The sequence below is a fragment of the Schistocerca americana genome, chromosome 7, assembly GCF_021461395.2.
Source record: "Schistocerca americana isolate TAMUIC-IGC-003095 chromosome 7, iqSchAmer2.1, whole genome shotgun sequence".
In the NCBI taxonomy this organism is placed as follows: Eukaryota; Metazoa; Arthropoda; class Insecta; order Orthoptera; family Acrididae; genus Schistocerca; species Schistocerca americana.
In genome coordinates, this window is record NC_060125.1 from 447139049 (window position 1) to 447157731 (window position 18683).

Sequence of the window (18683 nt, forward strand, 5' to 3'; positions counted from 1 at the left end):
TATTCCAGCACTACATAACACGTTGTTCAATGAAGTATGTGATTTCAGCCTATTCTTTCGGTTCACTAACTTCCTTTCATGTTTCAATGGTGGAACTGAATGCTATTGAGCTGCTGTGCACTGTTTGTAGGCACCACGTATTGCAATTACAGCACCATCTGTTAGCTGCTTTATGAACTGTTCCGAAATTTCTGTATAAGTGCTGTATAAAATCATTACAGCTTTCGTGAGTAAACACGCTGTTTGTTGCACTTGTCTATAGATCTTAGTTTTCGAGCTGTTTAACCATCGAGTGGGTAACAGTTTTTCATAACATGAGTGGGTGTGGTGCACTATGTACAGTTGTAAAGAATAGCTGTCTTTGTGTTATCAAGACAAACATGTTTAATCTTAATGTAATTAAACAACAATAATATAAACTTACATTATATGAGCTAACTCACTGATTAATAAAACAACAAAAAACCTTAACTTTTCCTTTCATCACTCTGTTGCCGCATACTAGTGTTACCCACAGTAAAGACCACTCAAAGCTTCAAACAGTGCAGTTACATAAGGTCCTTGTCAAAACGTATTTGATTACTAATCATCTCTTAGTTAACTGCCTCTTTGTGGCACTGTGCTGCTAGCTTGGAACAGGAGTCACTTTTCTTTCACAGACCGTAAATTTTTTCTCAACTAGTTCACTGTTTATTTTATAATACTGCTGCCCATGTGGACATATGACAGCACAACTTATTACAGAGTTAGCTGAAGCAATAATGACGGTATAGGTAGGTATGGTCTTGCATTTGTAAAATAGCAATGGAATGGTACAAGACAATGTTATTTGTGATTAGCACACATTATGCATATGTGCACCCGCTTGAGGGTTAATTTTGAAATCAGTGACTCCTTCACTGGACACCTTGTATTGTAGACCTTCTAGCTACAAAAAGGCCTGACCTTACTGACAGTGTCAGTATAGAGACGGGTATTACTGATCTCAATATCACCATAGTTGCAATGGTTACTGAAGTTTAAATCCATCAAGGAGGCTAGGAGACTTTACGATTGAAAGAACAGATAACTGGTTGTTCGCATGGACATTATTTATTTCCAGTATGTGTGAAAACAAGAGAAAGGCAACCATTTATCTCTAGAGGACAGCAAGGTGGACAGAGATAGGGGGGGAGGGGACAAAAAGATGAAAGGAGTTCAGAGGGTAAAGCATGAAAGGGACAAAGATAAGGAGGTAGGGGAGGAAAGGAGATAAAGTTGGTGGTGAAGAGGGGGAGAGTAAGGGATTTTTGGGGGGGGGGGGGGAGGGTGATGAGAGGGAAAAAGAGAGGGTGTCCACAAAGATGGAGGGGGGGGGGACAAGTGGTGGGAGAAGGCAGTACAAGATCTGGATAGGGAAGGAGTAGTGTGGACAGAAGGGAAAAGGTAAGGTTAGGCAGTAGGCAACAAGGTAGTGGAGGTTTAGGCCAGGGGGATTGCAAGTGCACAGGATATGCTGCAGAGAAAATTTCCACCTGCGTAGTTGACAGAAAGTTATGCTGGAAGAGAGTATCCAAATGTCCCATGTAGTGAAGCAGCTGTTGATGTAATTTGTATTGTGATGTACAGCTTATCTGCAACTGAACGATCAAGTTTGCTGTTTGCCACAGTTTGGTGGCAGCCATTCATGCGAGCAGAGAGTTGGTTACTTGTCATACCAGCATATAACGCTGTACACTAACTGCAGTGTTGCTGATATATATCTTGACTGCTTTCACATGTGGCCTTGCCTTTTATTGGGTAGGAAGTGCTTGTGATTGGATTGCGGTAGGAGGTGGTGGCACAGGTCTTGCACCTGTGTCATCCACAAGGCAATGACCGAGGGGCCAGGATTTTGGGTAGGGCTGGATATGGAGGGATCATGGGAAAGTTTAAACTGATACTAAATTGCTCTCTGGAGAAGTATGTGCTGAGTAATTGAATTAAGGATGGAGATGGCCCACCATTGTTTAAGAACAAAATTTGGGAAATGCTGAGGAAACAGAGATTGTTGCACTCTTGGTTCAAAACAGAATAATACAGAAATGTTGAAAGTCAGAAGTTACTAGAAATTTGTGCATCTATAAAATAACTGATGCACGAAGCATACAAAAGCGACCACCATTGTGTACTAGTGAAAAATGTTGCTGAGAACCCAAGAAAATTCTGGGCCCATGAAAAATCACTGAGTCAGTCAAGTCACTCATCTGTTATGATAATGGAAGACAGAAAAGAAAACCTGAAGTTTTAAATTTCACATTTAAAAGGTAATTCACACTGGAGCATTGTATAGGCATATTGGAGATCAGGTCTAGTTGTCACACGGATTCTGTTTCCTGCCACTGTGGTATTAGAGGGCTGTCATCATAGTAGTGAGGAGAGTGCATAAAAGTGCACCATCCAGCGTAACTTAAGTCATCTTGGAAGTATCATGAAGGAAGGACTCTGTTTCATCATTTTTCTGATTGTTGAGTTGTTTTGTCATATATTTGTTTGTTCTGTTTTGCCTGTAGATCGAATTATGGAGCTACTGAGGACAGTTCTTAAAAGAGTGGTTAAGTGTGGTTGCAGGCATACATCATAATCTTTTGTTTCTATTTTATGGTATTGGTGGTATCCATTTTGCTTTTGATATCACCATGGGGCTTGTTGGCATGGTTAGGTATGGGGTCAGTTGGCATACCTATGACAGATTGTGCCACACTTATACCCGCTAAATCCTCAATTGCTGTTCATTAAAAAAGAAATTTGTTTCTGTAAAAAATGAGTATTTACACATAACCCCAGAATAAATTCGCCCTTTCCCCATAATCAGGCCACAACAGCAATCTGACCATGGCCGAAAAATAAGGTTTACTGCTATGCTAACTTCTCAGAAAATGTCAGTTTGAATTTTCTTCTACAGGTTCTGATGACGGTGTGTCAGATATTACCTATGCCAGAAATGATGGCAGCTTGGCCTTCCTTAATGATTGTGGCTGAATAACATCTCCATGGCAAAGAATTTGCACCCTCAGCCTCCTACCTAGCAGGATGTGTGGGTTCTCATTTGAAATTTTCCATGAATCCTGAGGAACACTGAAAAGATGCCAACAGATCACATCAAACAAGATCAGCAAGAAATCCCTGACAGTATCAAGGGCCTCTTAATCACCCTGAATATCACGCAAATGACTTTGTTTTGTTGAAATATACTGTCCGCCATTTCCCTGGGAATATTTCATAACAGATGGCAATAGGACTCATTTGTCCACCATGATCAAAAACGGAGAAATCTGCAGGTATTCAGATGAGGATGATACAGTTTGATACAACCAAAGTAAAATTGTTTGGAAACTGAATCCACCTGTTCAAGTAAATGAGCACCATGTCCTACACATGTGGGTGATTTAAAACATTAAGTTCATTCTGTTTGAATAACTGTAGTTAGCTATAATAATAAGTAACCTGTAATAATAAGTAGTTCTTATTTTTCTGGATGGGTTCAGTGTTGGTTCAGACATTGAAGTTCATAGTGTTGTTTATACATTTAATCAGAATGTATCTGTGTTCAAGTGTAATTTCTTCACAAGGAATTTATTTTGAACACTTTATTCTTTAAAAAGGAAGTTTCCTCAAATTTTGATAAAATGAAATGTTTGTGCTCAATAATTGCTATGTTCTTCATAAGTATGCCTATGGTTATCAGCAGCTTATGCCAACGAACATCACACCTGAGATTAATTGGCATAGTTGCAAGCTGTTAGGAAAAGTGGTTGGGGGTTACCTAGACATGCACTGAATTAATTTATCTTAACATGCTATTCATTGTATTAACCAGAATCTGTCCAGATATTGCATGAAACAATAGAAAATTCAAAAACCAAAATCTGTGCCAGCTAGCTCCATTCTCCCGTATAGTTGTTTTGACTGTCACACAGACTCTTGAAAAGAGGATGTAGAAGTAAGTATTGCTGGCATTAGAAGCAATTGAAAGAGTTCAAGATAAATAAGTCTCCGGGACCATATGGAATCCCAGCTCAGTTTTACGGATAGTACTCTTCAGCATTGACTCCTTATTTAGCTGGCATTTATTGCGGATCTCTCACCCAGGACGAAGTCTTAAGAAATAGAAAGAAAAGGGTAGTTGATTCCTGTATATAAGAAGAGTGAAAGACTGGACCAACAAAATTAGAGATTAATATCCTTAATATGTTTGCTGCAGAATTATTGAACATATCCTAAGTTTGAATGTAGTGAGTTTCTGTAAGACAGAAAAGCTTCTGTTTACAAATCACCCCAAATTTAGAAAGCATCACTCATGTGAAACTCAGCTTACCTTTTTCTTGCATGAAATCCTGTGCACCATGGATGAAGGACCACAGCCAGACACTATATTCCTAGATTTCAGGAGAATGTTTGACACGGTGTCTCTTTGCAGACTATTAAGGAAGGTCTGAGCATGTGGAATGAGTTCTCAGATATGTGAATGGCTTGAAGAGTTCTTAAGTAATAGAACTATTATTCTCTATATTCATAAATGATCTGATTGACAGTGTGAACAGCAATCTGCAACTGTTTGCTGATGACACTGAATTGTGCAAGAAAGTGTTGTCATTGAGTGAGTCTAGGACAGAGGATGACTACTAGAGAGAATTTCTGTTCACTGTGATGAATGGCAGCTTGCCACTGATTTCTTTCTGGGGTAGGCAGTTTTGTCTTCAGTCAACAAAATTTTTCTTGGTGTGCAGCTCTGGATCTGCTTTCAAGCACAACAGGAGTAATTTTCTTCAGCTATTCTCAGAAGAAATGTATCCGAACAAATTTCATCTCAAATGAATTTCTCCTGTGTCAACTCTTTCTTCCATGTCATATGTCTTAACTCTTTCTCTCATGTCTTAACTTAGTGAACCATTGAAAGGTCAGGCATTAGTGCACAAATGTGAGTAGTTTATCAAAATAGTGGTACTATGTTCTATTGCTCATGTTATGATAGCAACAAGAAAAATTACACTTTCTATTTTTTAAATGGGCCTCTCCAAGGTATTTGATTGTGTTACTTATTCCTCACTGATGAAAAGATATCATTATGTAATATAACAGAAATGTTATGATATATGAGAACTGTTCAGAAAATTCTGGATGATTAGTAATTTCGCACTGATGGTGTGTTGGAGCAAAATGTGGTCAGCATCCCTGCATATACCTGTATTTGATGCATAAGTTTCATTGTTGTATGTCTGTTAGTTATTGTTCAGTGCTGTCACACATTTTGTGAATTTCGAGATGGCAGAGATAAAGGAGCAATGCGTCTGCATTAAGTTTTGTGTGAAACTCAAGAAAATCTTTACAGAGACATATCAAACAATGCAGGAAGCCTACGGTGATGAGTGCTTAACCCAAAGACTTTGCATCGCAATATGTGAGAAGCTTTTGGATAATGAAAGTGAGAACGAGATGTTACTTAAGATAATCATAACTGATGAAGAGATGTGGGATTGGGTTTATGATGTTGAGACCAAGGTTCAATCTTCACAATGGGCCAGGAAAGGTTCTCCAAGACCAAAAAAAGCTTACCAGGTCAGGTCAAATGTCAAAGCCATGCTGATAGTTTTCTTTGACTTTGAAGGATTAGTTCGTCATGGATTCATGCCACAGGGACAAACATTTAATCAATGGTACTATCGGAATGTCTTGAAACACCTGCAAAAAAATGTGAGAAGGAAACGAGTTGGAATGTGGCGAGACAATTCGTGGCTCTTGCGTCACGGTAATGCACGTGATGCACGTGCACATTCATCTTTGTTGATGCACGACTATTGCACAAAAAACAAAATCACTGTTCTGCCTCATCCTCCGTGCTCTCCTGCTATGATCGCAGGTTCGAATCCTGTCTCGGGCATGAGTATGTATGATGTCCTTAGGTTAGTTAGGTTTAAGTACTTACTCAAATCTAAGCCGCACTCGAATCTAAGCCGCACCTGAAAAATGAGACTCGAAATCAAGGGAAAAAAAAATTTCCGAATCTAAGCCGCACCTGAAATTTGAGACTCGAAATTCAAGGGGAGAGAAAAGTTTTAGACCGCACCTCCAAATCGAACAAAAGCTTAACAGTTAAGCTTTACCAAGTAGCCATTGCTATGTGTCAGGCACTCCGTCCTTATTTGTACGGGTACCCTTCCTTTTTCAAGTGTTTCGTCTGGTTTGAATCGATTGCTTATTTTGTTTTGATCTGATAATTGCAGTTCTCTTTGCTATAGGTGTTTACGTCACTCTAAGCTGAAACTGCATTATTTTAATGTGTCATGCATTGTTTGTTGCATTCTGATGAGTGTTTACGACCTGTCACCACTCGCGGCATGGCTTGCTTTTGTGCGCACTACCGCGGCTTGAAAAAAAAAAGAGGAATTGTCTCATAAGCAAAATAATGGCAAGATACTGCTATTTGTTGTTACTTACACTGCTGCTTTCTTTGATAATGATCAACAAGAGCCAAATAATAGACTGCATATGATAGAGGATGTTCTGAACGAGAGTTTAGCGAAAATTTTTCTCTGTTTGAAAATCAATGCAGACACCTCTTTAGTACATTACATTCTGCACGCAAATTAGAGTCATCTTTGATTTAAAAATCTAGTCAGTTGCCGTGCTTCATTTCTGTCTGTATCACTATTCAGCATAAGAATAATACAAATATAAACATGACATGATATGTATATTCTTCCACATTTGCTGTTGTCTCACTCTAGTTTCATAGTGTATTAGGCAAACAGGATTTAAATGAGATAGCAGCAAACACGAAAGATTACATGGCATAATGTCTCCATTCTTCTACCTTTTCTTTTAATTTATTTACTGGTGCAGAGGTTTTGGCGCCAGTATTTATCTTTGTGCCTGCAAAGCATGCCTGTGTAGCGCTACATATGTTCGACAGCAGAAGTTAGTTGTGGCGGCACCTACCAACATTTTTCAGAACTTCCACTTACTTTGCACTCGATTCTAAGCCGCAGGCGGTTTTTTGGATTACAAAAACTGGGAAAAAAGTGCGGCTTAGATTCAAGTAAATACGGTAATTGTACGTCCAAGGGACTGATGACCTCAGATGTTAAGTACCATTGTGCATAGAGCCATTTGAACCATTTGAAATGTGTACTACTGCCAATATACAGATAAAAAGTAAAGTGATGCACGACATAACTTTCAAAACTGGTAGTTTCTTTTTTGGGTAGGAGAGAAAGGTTCAAAAGGAAGGGAAGGTCACTCACACCCCAGGATGAGAGAGACCCACCAGTAGCAGGCACAAGTGTAGACAAGGATGAAAGTAGAGATGTCAGAGATAGCAGGTCAAAGATGGTACATTGGTACACATTTCACCAGCTTCATTCGAGCCATAAAGACCAAGTGAAAAGTATAGGTAGATAAGAGGGAAGACTACTCACAATACTGTTGTATAGCTTGCTTCATGATTAAACTCCAGCAGTGCTTGGAGGCAGTAACTTTGCTAGTCTCTTTCTCTTTGAAACATGTCCTTCCTTCATTGCATCTACACTCGTCACTCATCTGTCATATTAGTCTTCTCGAGGTATAACATGCCAACTGCCCCCCACCCATGCCCCACTCTGTACCTAAGACAGTATAAACCTTGATAACAGATTGTCTACATTTACTTCAACAGTACAAAAATTAATATTCTGAAGAAATGCTTGTTTTGTGGGACTATTGCACATCAAAGTGTTTGGCAATATAATGTAATTGGATTGATAAAATAAAGATGGTTGTAATTAGACAAGCTTTCAGGGCCAGTGGCTCCTTCATCAGGGGCGAAGGAAAAGGGCTGGAGAGATCTAAGAAAAGGTGTTGATTTTGGGAAAGTTACCCAGAACTGCGTGTCTGGGGAGACTTACCATCTGGTAAGTCTCTCCTGACCTGCAGTTCTGAGTGACTTTCCTGAAATCTACCCCTTTTCCTAGACTTCTCCGATCCATTTCCTTCGCTGCTCTTCATTCCCCTTCAACCCTTCTGCCTGAAGAAGGAGCCACTGGCTCTAAAAGCTTGTCTAATTATGACCTCCTTTTGTGTGTGTGTTCTGCTGCTGCTTCATGAGTTGATATTTTTATTCATCCAGTTACATAATATTGTCAAAAAATATTTGGCAAGTGTCATGAGTGAACTCAGGCACAATAATAGTGTGACACGGCAAGTGTCAAGTGAATTCAGTTACAATAATAGTTTGACATAACTGGTAACTCACAGTTACTTCAAGTATGGGCAGCAAGCTCATACGTACAGTCATTGCTTGCTGCGCCTTATGAAGATGAATAGGACAGTTGTTAAAATATTCTGTGCCAAAAAGTTTCACTGTTTAAACTTATTTTATCTTGCAGTTGAAACACCATAATAAATAAATAAAATTCTGGAGTAAATAGTAGTTTATCAGTCTGTTATCCAGTTACTATTGTTATACAATAGCTGTTTTTATAGGTGTAGAATGTGCAACTTTTCTTTCATTTCTCACTGTCCTTGCATCTTCATGTTGTAATTATACCAAGTGTGAATCTGAAGATAAAAGAAATAAATGCATGTTTGAAACAGAGGTTGTGAAGAGGATATCAGATTGAGATGATAAATTTAATCATTGCCTATGTATGAAGAAAACTTGGTAAAAAGGAGCAATTTAACTAAGGTCATATTATAAGTGATTTGTTTTCATGTGAAGTAGTACCACATTCAGCATAAGATCTAACACACAGTGAAGTTCTGATCATCACACAATGTTACCCCTTGTTGCAGTGTAATGACCTTACTGACTAACCAGAAAGAGTCAAAACTGTGCTGCTTACACCTGTGCTTATAGTCTTATTTATAGGGTATTAGGTTACCAATTAGTTCATGTTAAATGTTGCAGCTATGGAGACATTGGCCTGATGCTCATATTTTGGCATGCACTCCATCGAATTCAGCTGCTGATGTTCTGACTAAACGACTTTTGAAACACATGCCAAAAAACAGTATCTTCCGTATCTATGCTGATAGTTGGACTGGGTAAGTATTTAATTAAGCTGCAAGGGTTGCATTTGTGTTTTTTCAGCTTATTTTTGCTTTGGTTTTCTACATAACATAAAAAAACAGTCACCTTCTCTTCCTGATTTACTTTCAACCAAGACACAATGAACTGAAAAGTACTCCAGGAGGCAAACAATTCTTCATTTATTTATTTATTTATTCTCCATGGACAAATACAAGGATTTGTTTTGGATATTTTACATATTGATCATTGCCCCTTATAACATTGCGGGAAACAATTATATAAAATAGGTCTAACAGATAAAAAATTATATTGCTATTTTTTTTTTTTTTTTTTTTTTTTTTTTTTTTTTTTTTTTTTTTTTTTTTGCATGTAAATACTATTTATACAATTGAAAGTATTCAACTCCTCTGAGAGGAATTCCTTAATGCTATAAAAACACTTTTTGCTGAGGAATTCCTTCAAGGCAATTTCAAGGCAGCTTCCACTTAAGATTTTTAGTATCTTTGGAAGTTTGTTATAAAATTTGATCCCCATGTAATAGGGAGTCTTGTCTGCACTTTTTGTATTATTTCTTTCCAGGTGATAATCATCGTCCCTCCTAGTATTGTACATGTGCACTTCTCTATTTATATTTTTGTACTGCTTGTATTTTAGCATCACCTGAACAGTTTTATAAATATATAGTGATGGGAGTGTTAGTAGTTTCTTAATTTTAAAAATTGCTTTGCAAGACTCATTATATCTAAGCTTACACATGATCCTAACTGCCTTTTTCTGAAGGATGAATACCCTGTTTACATGCTTGGCAGTAGCACATCCCCATACTTCAATTCCATATGTGAGGTATGGATACACGAAAGCATAGTAGATTATACTCATCTGCTCATATTTAAGAAATTGTGACATTGTCCACATTGCATTAAATTGATTTGCTAAGTTTTTGGCATAAGAATTCGATATGATGCTCCCAACAGAGATGCTGATCAAACATTACGCCAAGGAAGGAAGTTTTATCTTTCAATTTTATTTCTGAACCATCATCAGACACAACACTCCATTGCATTTCATATTGTTTGTGGTGTATTTGAAATGCCATTAGATTTGTTTTATTGATGTTTAAGCTTAAGCGATTGTTTTGGAAGTAGTTCTTCAATCCAAATAAGACATCAGAACAATTTTGGGCCAAATCATTCTCGTAGGTTCCCCAGTTAACAACGGTTGTGTCATCCGCATAGTTAAGTATCTTGCTGTTGTGTTCTGTGGGCAGATCATTAACATATAATATGAACAATAAAGGACGCAAAACTGACCCTTGGGGCACACCATACTTTACTATAGCTGGACTGGATCACTGGAAACTATGATGGAATTAGACCACCAGATTCTGGAGAGCTTCCAGAACTCCCTGACTAAAGCCCTGCTCTTAACTAAAAATTGGGATACCAAACAATTGATACAAGTACATTAGGAAACCAGATATGGAGATAGTAATACATTTGAAAAGTAAAGCCATAAAGACCAAACAGAAATTCGTTATGCTCTGGACAGCTTTCATGCTCAAATATGAAAGCTCTACATAAAACTACTCATAGGAGACTTCAACACACAGATTGGCGGAGAATAAAAATAGGAGGAAATGGTAGGAAATTTTTTCCACATGCAAATGCCCCCAAAAGAACAGAGAAAGGCTTATCAATTTCTGGAGACAATTTGACTTTAAACTAACATCAACCTGTTTCAGAAAATTACCATAGAGAAAGAAGACATGGTTTTCTTCTAATGCACATTTACTGTTACATCATCTGGATCATGTGGCAGTTACCAAACAAAACCATAGACAAATTGTGAGCATATGGGTCAGAAGAGCACCACTTTTTAACAGAAATCAAAGCCATATTTCATCCTAAAAGACTCTATCCCAAAATTAAAAACATATGTAGAATTGATACAACAAAATTTTCTGACAAGAGGAACGAATTCATTGAAAAGTTTCTCACAAAGAAGATGGGAAATTGGGATGAGATTAGAGAAACAATGATGTAAATGGTGAAAGGAATGGAACGTCCACCAAGAGGAAGAAAATTAGATGATGGAACAATGCAAGTATGAAGCATTAGAGTGTAGACTAACAGTTTGGAAAAATTGGAACTCCCACAAAAAGAAGAGAAACTGGAGCTCATTCACTGAGATGAGAAAATGAAAATATGATGAAAATAATTAGACAAAATAGATATAAATTTCAGACAGAACAATAGGGAAACATCAAAAAAGTTAATAAGTTTAAGTATGTGGGAGAATGGATGCAATCAGGTGAGTTAGATAGCACTTTAAGTGCAAATATATTAAAGAAAAATAAAAGTTCAGTCAGTATCATTGGAGGCAAAAATTAGATGCTATGCAGCAGTAATTAAACCAGAAGCACTATTTGGATCTGTATATGCGCTCAATAAAAGAGGTGAAAAAGGACTGGGAAAGAAGGAAATGAAGATCCCCAGAAAAATATTAGGACCACAAAAGAAAGATAACAACTGGATGAAGAGGTGATAGAAACAGCAGTTAAAAGGTTTGTGGCCATATTCACAGTATGAATGACAGTAAGCTAACCAAGAAAAAAGTTCCTATGAATATATGTCCGGAAATGCATTGTTGCCATAATAGATGGCACCGACAAATGAAAGTTCCGCTGACCATGTGCTGTGTGTTCCTTGTGTGTTGCAGACTGTGTGATAGATGTAGTGTACTGTAAACAGCAGACTGGTCTGGTATTCTCATCAGGAACAAGTCGAGATGGTGTTTATGTATGGCCAAGCAGGTGGATATGGTCAAGAGGTAGCATGGCTATACTAAAACAAGTACCGTATTTACTCGAATCTAAGCCGCACTTTTTTTCTGGTTTTTGTAATCCAAAAAACCGCCTGCGGCTTAGAATAGAGTGCAAAGTAAGCGGAAGTTCTGAAAAATGTTGGTAGGTGCCACCACAACTAACTTCTGTCGTCGAATATATGTAGCGCTACGCAGGCATGCTTCACAGGCACAAAGGCACATACTGGCACCAAAACCTCTGCGTCAGTAAATAAATAAAAAAAAAGGTGGAAGACGAGCTTTTTTTTCTCCGCCCCGAGTTTCGATCACTGCATTTTCATACATTATCCGACGAAGTAAATACAAATTCCGTATTGTTCCTCTTCGAACGTAGCAGCATTTCAATGTTCTGCGAAAATTCGACTGGCAAGACTTTTTGGGATATTTGTCAATATGTCCAACTCTGCTTTCTGAATTTTTTCCTAACTGTGAGAAGAAATGGTTGCTAATAGGAACTTTTATGAATTGTGAATCACATGCAGTATTCTCTTCACCCTAAGGATAATACGAATATAAACATTTTGCCATGTATTCTTTCGTGTTTGCTGCTATCTCATTTAAATCCTGTCCGCCTAATAAACTGCGAAACTAGAGTGAGACAACAGCAGACGCGGAAGAATATGCATACCATGTCATGTTTATATTCGTATTATTCCTATGCCTAATAGCGATACAGTCAGAAATGAAGCACGGCAATTGACTAGATTTTTAAATCTAAGATGACTCTAATTTCTGTGCATAATGTAATGTACTAAAGAGGCGTCTGCAAAGATTTTCAAACGGAAAATTTTTTCGCTAAATTCTCGTTCAGAACATCTTCTATCATATGCAGTCTATTATTTGGTTCTTGTTGATCATTATCAAAGAAAGCAGCAGTGTAAGTAGCAACGAATAGCAGTCTCTTGCCATTGTTTCGCTAATGAGACGATTTCTCTCTTTGTTTTTTTTTTAATTGTAAGCGGCGGTAGCGTGCACAAAAGCAAGCCATGCCGCAAGCGGCGACAGGCCGTAAACCCTCATTTTCAGAATGCGACAAACAATGCATGACACAGTACAGTAATGCATTTTCAGCTTTGAGTGACGGAAACACCTATAACAAAGAGAACTGCACTTGTCAGATCAAAGAAAAATAAGCAATCAATTCAAACCAGACGAAGCATGTGAAAAAGAAAGGGCACCCGCACCTGTGTAAATACAGATGGAGCACCTGACGCATAACAACGGCTACTTGGTAAAGCTTAACTGCTAAGCTTACGACTCGAACCAAACTACTACAGCCGTATCGTCGTTCATTCAACCTAATTGTGTCTCATATTACAATGGACCAACTTTGTTTCGATTTGGAAGTGCGGCCTAAAAATTTTCTTTCCCCTTGAATTTCGAGTCTCAGATTTCAGGTGCGGCTTAGATTCAGGAAAAATTTTTTTCCTCGATTTCGAGTCTCATTTTTCAGGTGCGGCTTAGATTCGAGTGCGGCTTAAATTCGAGTAAGTACGGTACTCTCACAGACGCCAACCATTATCATTCAACATTTCAAGCACTTTTTGGGTGTTTGTGTGAGCATGGGTCCTTTCAGACAGATGAACATGCAGGGAGGTTGTGGGCTGTGCATACACCAGATTTGGAGAATTGGGCTCTACAGGACATTGAGACGAACCCTAGTACAAGCTCAAGGCATTTGACCCTCCAATGTGGTGTAAGTCAACGTATGATTGTGTGTATCCTGCATGACAAATGCTACTACTTCTATCATCTGCAATGAGTGCAAGGATTATCAACAGCAGATTTCCTTCTATGGAAGGATTTTGTCAGTGGCTTTTGCACCAGATCATTTCAGTTATGGGGTTTCTGTCATCAGCCCTCTTTACTGATAAAGCAACCTTTACCAGAACTGGCACCATCAAACTGCATAATCATTATCTGTGGACTACAGACAATCCTTGGGGAATGGTTGAGGTGTCTCATCAGCATCATTTCAGCATCTGTGTGTGGTCGGTGATTCTTGGCAACCACATATGTGGAACGGTTATTATTCCACATGCGTCTTCGGTGGAATATACCTGGACTTCTTGCAGAATAGCATGCCTGGGCTGCTTGCAAATGTGTCTTTGGCAATATAACAGGTTATGTGGTTTCTGCATGATGGAACACCATCCCACTTTTGCGTTACAGTTTGCTGACACCTCAGCAACATCTTTCCCAGACATTGGATAGGACACAGAGATCACTGGACTTAAACCCCCTGAATTTTTACTTCTGGGGGCACCTGAAAAGCAAAGAGTTGCTGAACCAGTTCCTGATGTGCAGACCCTCCAACAGTAGGTTCACAACACCTGTGATTCGATTCAGAAAGGGGTCAGAATGTGCAAAAGGGTGCAGCAATCCATGATGTGATATGTGAACACATACATTGCATCCGATGGAGGCCACTCTGAACATCTGTTGTGATATGGGTGTGATGCAGCTCAGTACTGTGTTCTGGGACAATTTGTTATTGCACACTTACCATCCATTTTGGAATACATGTTCATAGGATCTTATTTCCTCCATCTGTAGTCAGGAATCTGTCACTGCAGCTTGTCAGTTTTATTAATGTTTACCCTCTAGGGCAGACATTAAAGTCACCTATAAAACATGAGATGAGCAGAAATGGATAATCCTTACCACCACACAACATGTTTATATTTTGAAACCTAAGAACACTCCTCAGCCATCTGTATTCTAGGCATGAAAGAATTATGATAACAACAACAGATTTGTCACAACAAATGGAGAGGCATATAAACAGATATATTTTTTTACAAGCTTTGAATAGAATGAGAATATTCAGCAGTGCAGATGAATAAAAAGTGCAGTTTTGTTCATAAAATGACTATTTTCATAAAAGTGTAGTTTGTTGATTTCATTCATTCATTTTTCAAGGAAGCTGAATTTTTATGATTATTTTTTTTTTTTTTTTATGTACTCATGTTTCCAAGAGAATTCAGTATGCCGCATTTAGTATGAAAGTAGATTTGTGTATTATTTAATATCTGATTGCTTTGTTGCAGTGACAGTATTCCTGAAGAGATCAAGCAGTGTAGCAATTATGAAGCAAATGAAGACACATTTTACCTTACAGTTGAAGATGTTGTAAATAAGTGTGTTATTATAACAACACTTATTACTGCTGGCAAGTATGTTGTTATCAGCTTTATGTTAGTTGCTATTGCACATCAGTTTTACAATTATTAAGTGTCAAATATAAAAAATTACATAAAGAAGAGAAATTGCATTAATCAAGAGCTCAGCTGACACCACGCATTGCAACTGACTAAACAAAGGGCTTAACAGTTTATAAAGAATACATAATTTTAAGTTTTGATCGCACATCACATCAGGTTATAAAATTATGAGACACAGTTGTTGACTGGTAGTTAGCTTCAAAATGAAAATGTCTGTACTATCAATAAAAACATACAAAGAACATTCACAATCCTAGCTTGGGGCAGTGAGAGGGATATATTGAGGAAGTTCAAAAAAAGAAGTGCGTGGATCTCAGCATGAGAGGGTCTCGCCTGTTGGGAGTGTGAGGAGAGAGAAATCTTGTTAAGCAATTACAAACATGCAAAGTATGACCTATGTGTCAGAATTAGAAATTATTATACAACCACTAAAGAAAGTACTATGTTTAAAACCTCTGGCCATCATGATGGATAAAGTACGTAATGATATGCTGAAGAGAAGCTTAATTTGAGCATGTTTTGCTCTGAAAAGTATCTCTAACTGTCTTGATTTGTAGACAGAGTGTTAGCTAATATTGTGTACTCTTACTCCATTTTGTCCTGTGAATTTGTGATCTAGGGTTATACAGTTAAGAGTCAGTAAAGTATCTATTCTGGAATGGCAAGCAATAATAAATATGACATAAATTAGATGATACAAACCTTGCTGATGTCTCCTTGGAGACCTTAAACTTTTCAGTCCACACTTCCTGATATATTTATGCACCTTCTCATATGTTTACTCATTAATGTATTTTTTCCTACTAATAAAAGTTGAGTTTCAAAGGTTTGTGTATGAAAAGCCACAATACAGGACCTAGAAATAGTTCAATGTAGCTCAAAGCTCATACGGAGAGATTAAACTGAAATATAAAAACTGATCATTTCTACCTAATCTTCTTTTGTTCCTTACATTATAAGAAGTTGTTTCTAGAAGGTGGTTAAATGTAAATATTTTTCTCAAAATGACTGTGCTGACCACCAGAGAAATACACTAGAATTGACTTGAGTCAACAGTGGTTTGCACTGTACTCACCAAGATCACTGTACGGCAAAGCCACATGGAGTTTGATGGGTGCTGAATTTATTTGTTCTTGTGTCATCAACTGAACACCAGGGATGGTGTACTGTTTCTTGCTCACCAAGGAATGGAATGCACTATTGTCATCCTACCGTGTTTCTACTCCCAAAGTGCTCCACCAGCCAGACTGGGGGATATCACGTAATTTGTCTCAATCAATGTAATGTTCAACAATGTTCATGAGTGAATTACACACTGCTTCCTCTCGCCATAAGAGAGTATGTCCAGCAGTGTCGAACATGATCATGTTGGTAGCCCAGGTGCTATGGTGAGAGGAGGTATAATGTTGCATGAGTACAACTTTTCAGGGGTGTAATTTGGCCCTGACTTCATTTTTATATTTGACAATGCACAGCCGTATTGAACTGCACAGGTTGAGGAGCTCTTGGCTGGAATGAGAGGATATTCAGCGAATGGACAGGCCTACCTGTTCCATTTTACTTAAATACCATTCAGCATGTGTGGAATGCATTGGGAGAGGTATTTCATCACACCCACATGCATAAATGATCTTCCAGCAGTTGTCAAACACACTACAACAAGAACTACTTACGGACCTAGTGGCAGGCGTGGGAGCACATTGCAGTGCATGTATTACCATCCATGGTGTCTACACACCTTAGAACCATCTGCCTTTTGTAAATTTCAGTGGACCAGTGTGAATTATGGTGTCTTCAGTGTAATTGCTGTCTTTGAATAAAAGTGCCATTTCTGTTCATGCCATAGTATATTTCTTCCAGTTACCTTCTGTACTGTACTGTAGCAGTTCTTTGAGTGAATGGTCCAAATTTCAGTGAGCTATGTTACTTGGCAGTGACACATTATGTATAAGTTACATTCGCCCTTATGTTCTGCATGCCAGTGTACGTATGCAAGCACTTACCAACAGCTACTGTGCTGTCATCAAGGTCAGCGTACTTGACCCATGTTGCCCACATGTTCTGCTGTCAGTGCAGAAATACACTTGGGATGCACTGCCGTTTAGCATACAACATCCAAAATATTTGCTTGAGGACTGTTTGCCCTTAAAATTACTTTGATAGGACTTGTTTATTTTAACTTTTTTACTACTAGTGGATTGACAGTTCGTCCTGAACATTATGCCAGAAACCAGAGCAATCAACAATGACACCATAGTGATATCCTGCTGTCTGACACAGTCTTGAGTGATGTAATTGTAGCCAAAAATCATACCAGAGTGAGCTTGGTGTCATTAAGTTCAATCCATCTTGTTAAAATATACCATACTTCTTGCTGTTTGTATTTTCACGCAGGCCTAAGATAGACACAGACTGAAACTGCTGCACTACTTGAACACTTTTTCAGTTACAGATTATAAGCTCTGGGCTGCAATGCTGAATAAAGCCATTTGACTTTCAAGATGTTTTGCAGTTGCTAGACACTGATATCTCCCCATTTATTGTTGCTTTGACCTAGGAGATTAGATGCATTCTCTACTTCCTTCATCAATCATGTCTGTTCCCGGCTTTTGTGGTCCATTCTCCTTTTTTCAAGCCCATCACTTCCATATCCCTGTTGATATCATTCATTCTTGCCCATGGCCTTCCTTGGCCTCTTCTGCACTCTAGGGATCCTGAGAATGCTATTCACTGTAGTCTTACCTCTTCCATGTAAATTAGGTGTTTTGTCCACATCAATCTTCTTTTCTTTGAACTTTGTACAATATCAGCTTGTGAGTGTAGATCTGCCAATTCTGGTATCGATACATCCTCCATTCCTGTGACAGGACGTCCCTCTTGAGGCCAAACGTTTTCCTTACTATCTGTCTCTCAAAGGCCAGCAGTTTTTGTTCATCTAATTTTTTTTTCATCAGCTTTCCTTAATACAAATTTTTCAGTCATGCAGAGCTACTGGGAGAATTACACTCTGATCAGTCTGATTTCAAAACTGATCTACTACACAGCATGTCCCATAAGCCACAGTATGCTCCATTTGCCATATGTTCTTGCCTCTTCCACTCTATACTGCTTGCTAAAAGTGCTTCCCAAATATTTAAGAATGTCTTTTCATTTAAATTACTTCTTCATCTCTCAGTGGGGTACCATCATTGAGTGCCTAGCTCATGACCATTTGCACAGTTTTCTCCTCATTAATTTTATGCCTGCTTTCCTTGAACTATTTCTTTGAGAAGTTGTCATAAACTGCAAGTCCTCTTCGCTACCATTTATTAAAACAGCAGCTTCTGCATATGCAAACCAATTTATTGTGTTTTTACCCAGTTTATTACAGCTTTGTTTAGTTTTTGTTGTTTTCTATCTTTTCAAAAATTGAATTAAAAGGTATTGGAGATAAAGATTCTCCTAGTCTAAGACCAGTTCTGACTTCAAAATGTCCTGACATTCCTGTAGCGATCTTTACTCTGCAGTAGATTTCTTCTAAAGACATCTGTATTGGATGTATTAACTTTTGTGGAAACTGAAACTCCTTCAAT

General features: G+C 38.2%; 1 protein-coding gene across 1 annotated transcript in view; it reads left to right on the top strand.

The window, feature by feature from the left end:
* The window catches only part of LOC124622040 (putative helicase MOV-10), a 314393-nt gene that overhangs the window by 196290 nt on the left and 99420 nt on the right, over nt 1-18683 (top strand). Inside the window, exons 12-13 of the mRNA XM_047147599.1 lie at nt 8903-9039; nt 14938-15063. Of these exons, the coding sequence (XP_047003555.1) occupies nt 8903-9039; nt 14938-15063 (263 nt within the window). The remainder of the gene's footprint in view (nt 1-8902; nt 9040-14937; nt 15064-18683) is intronic.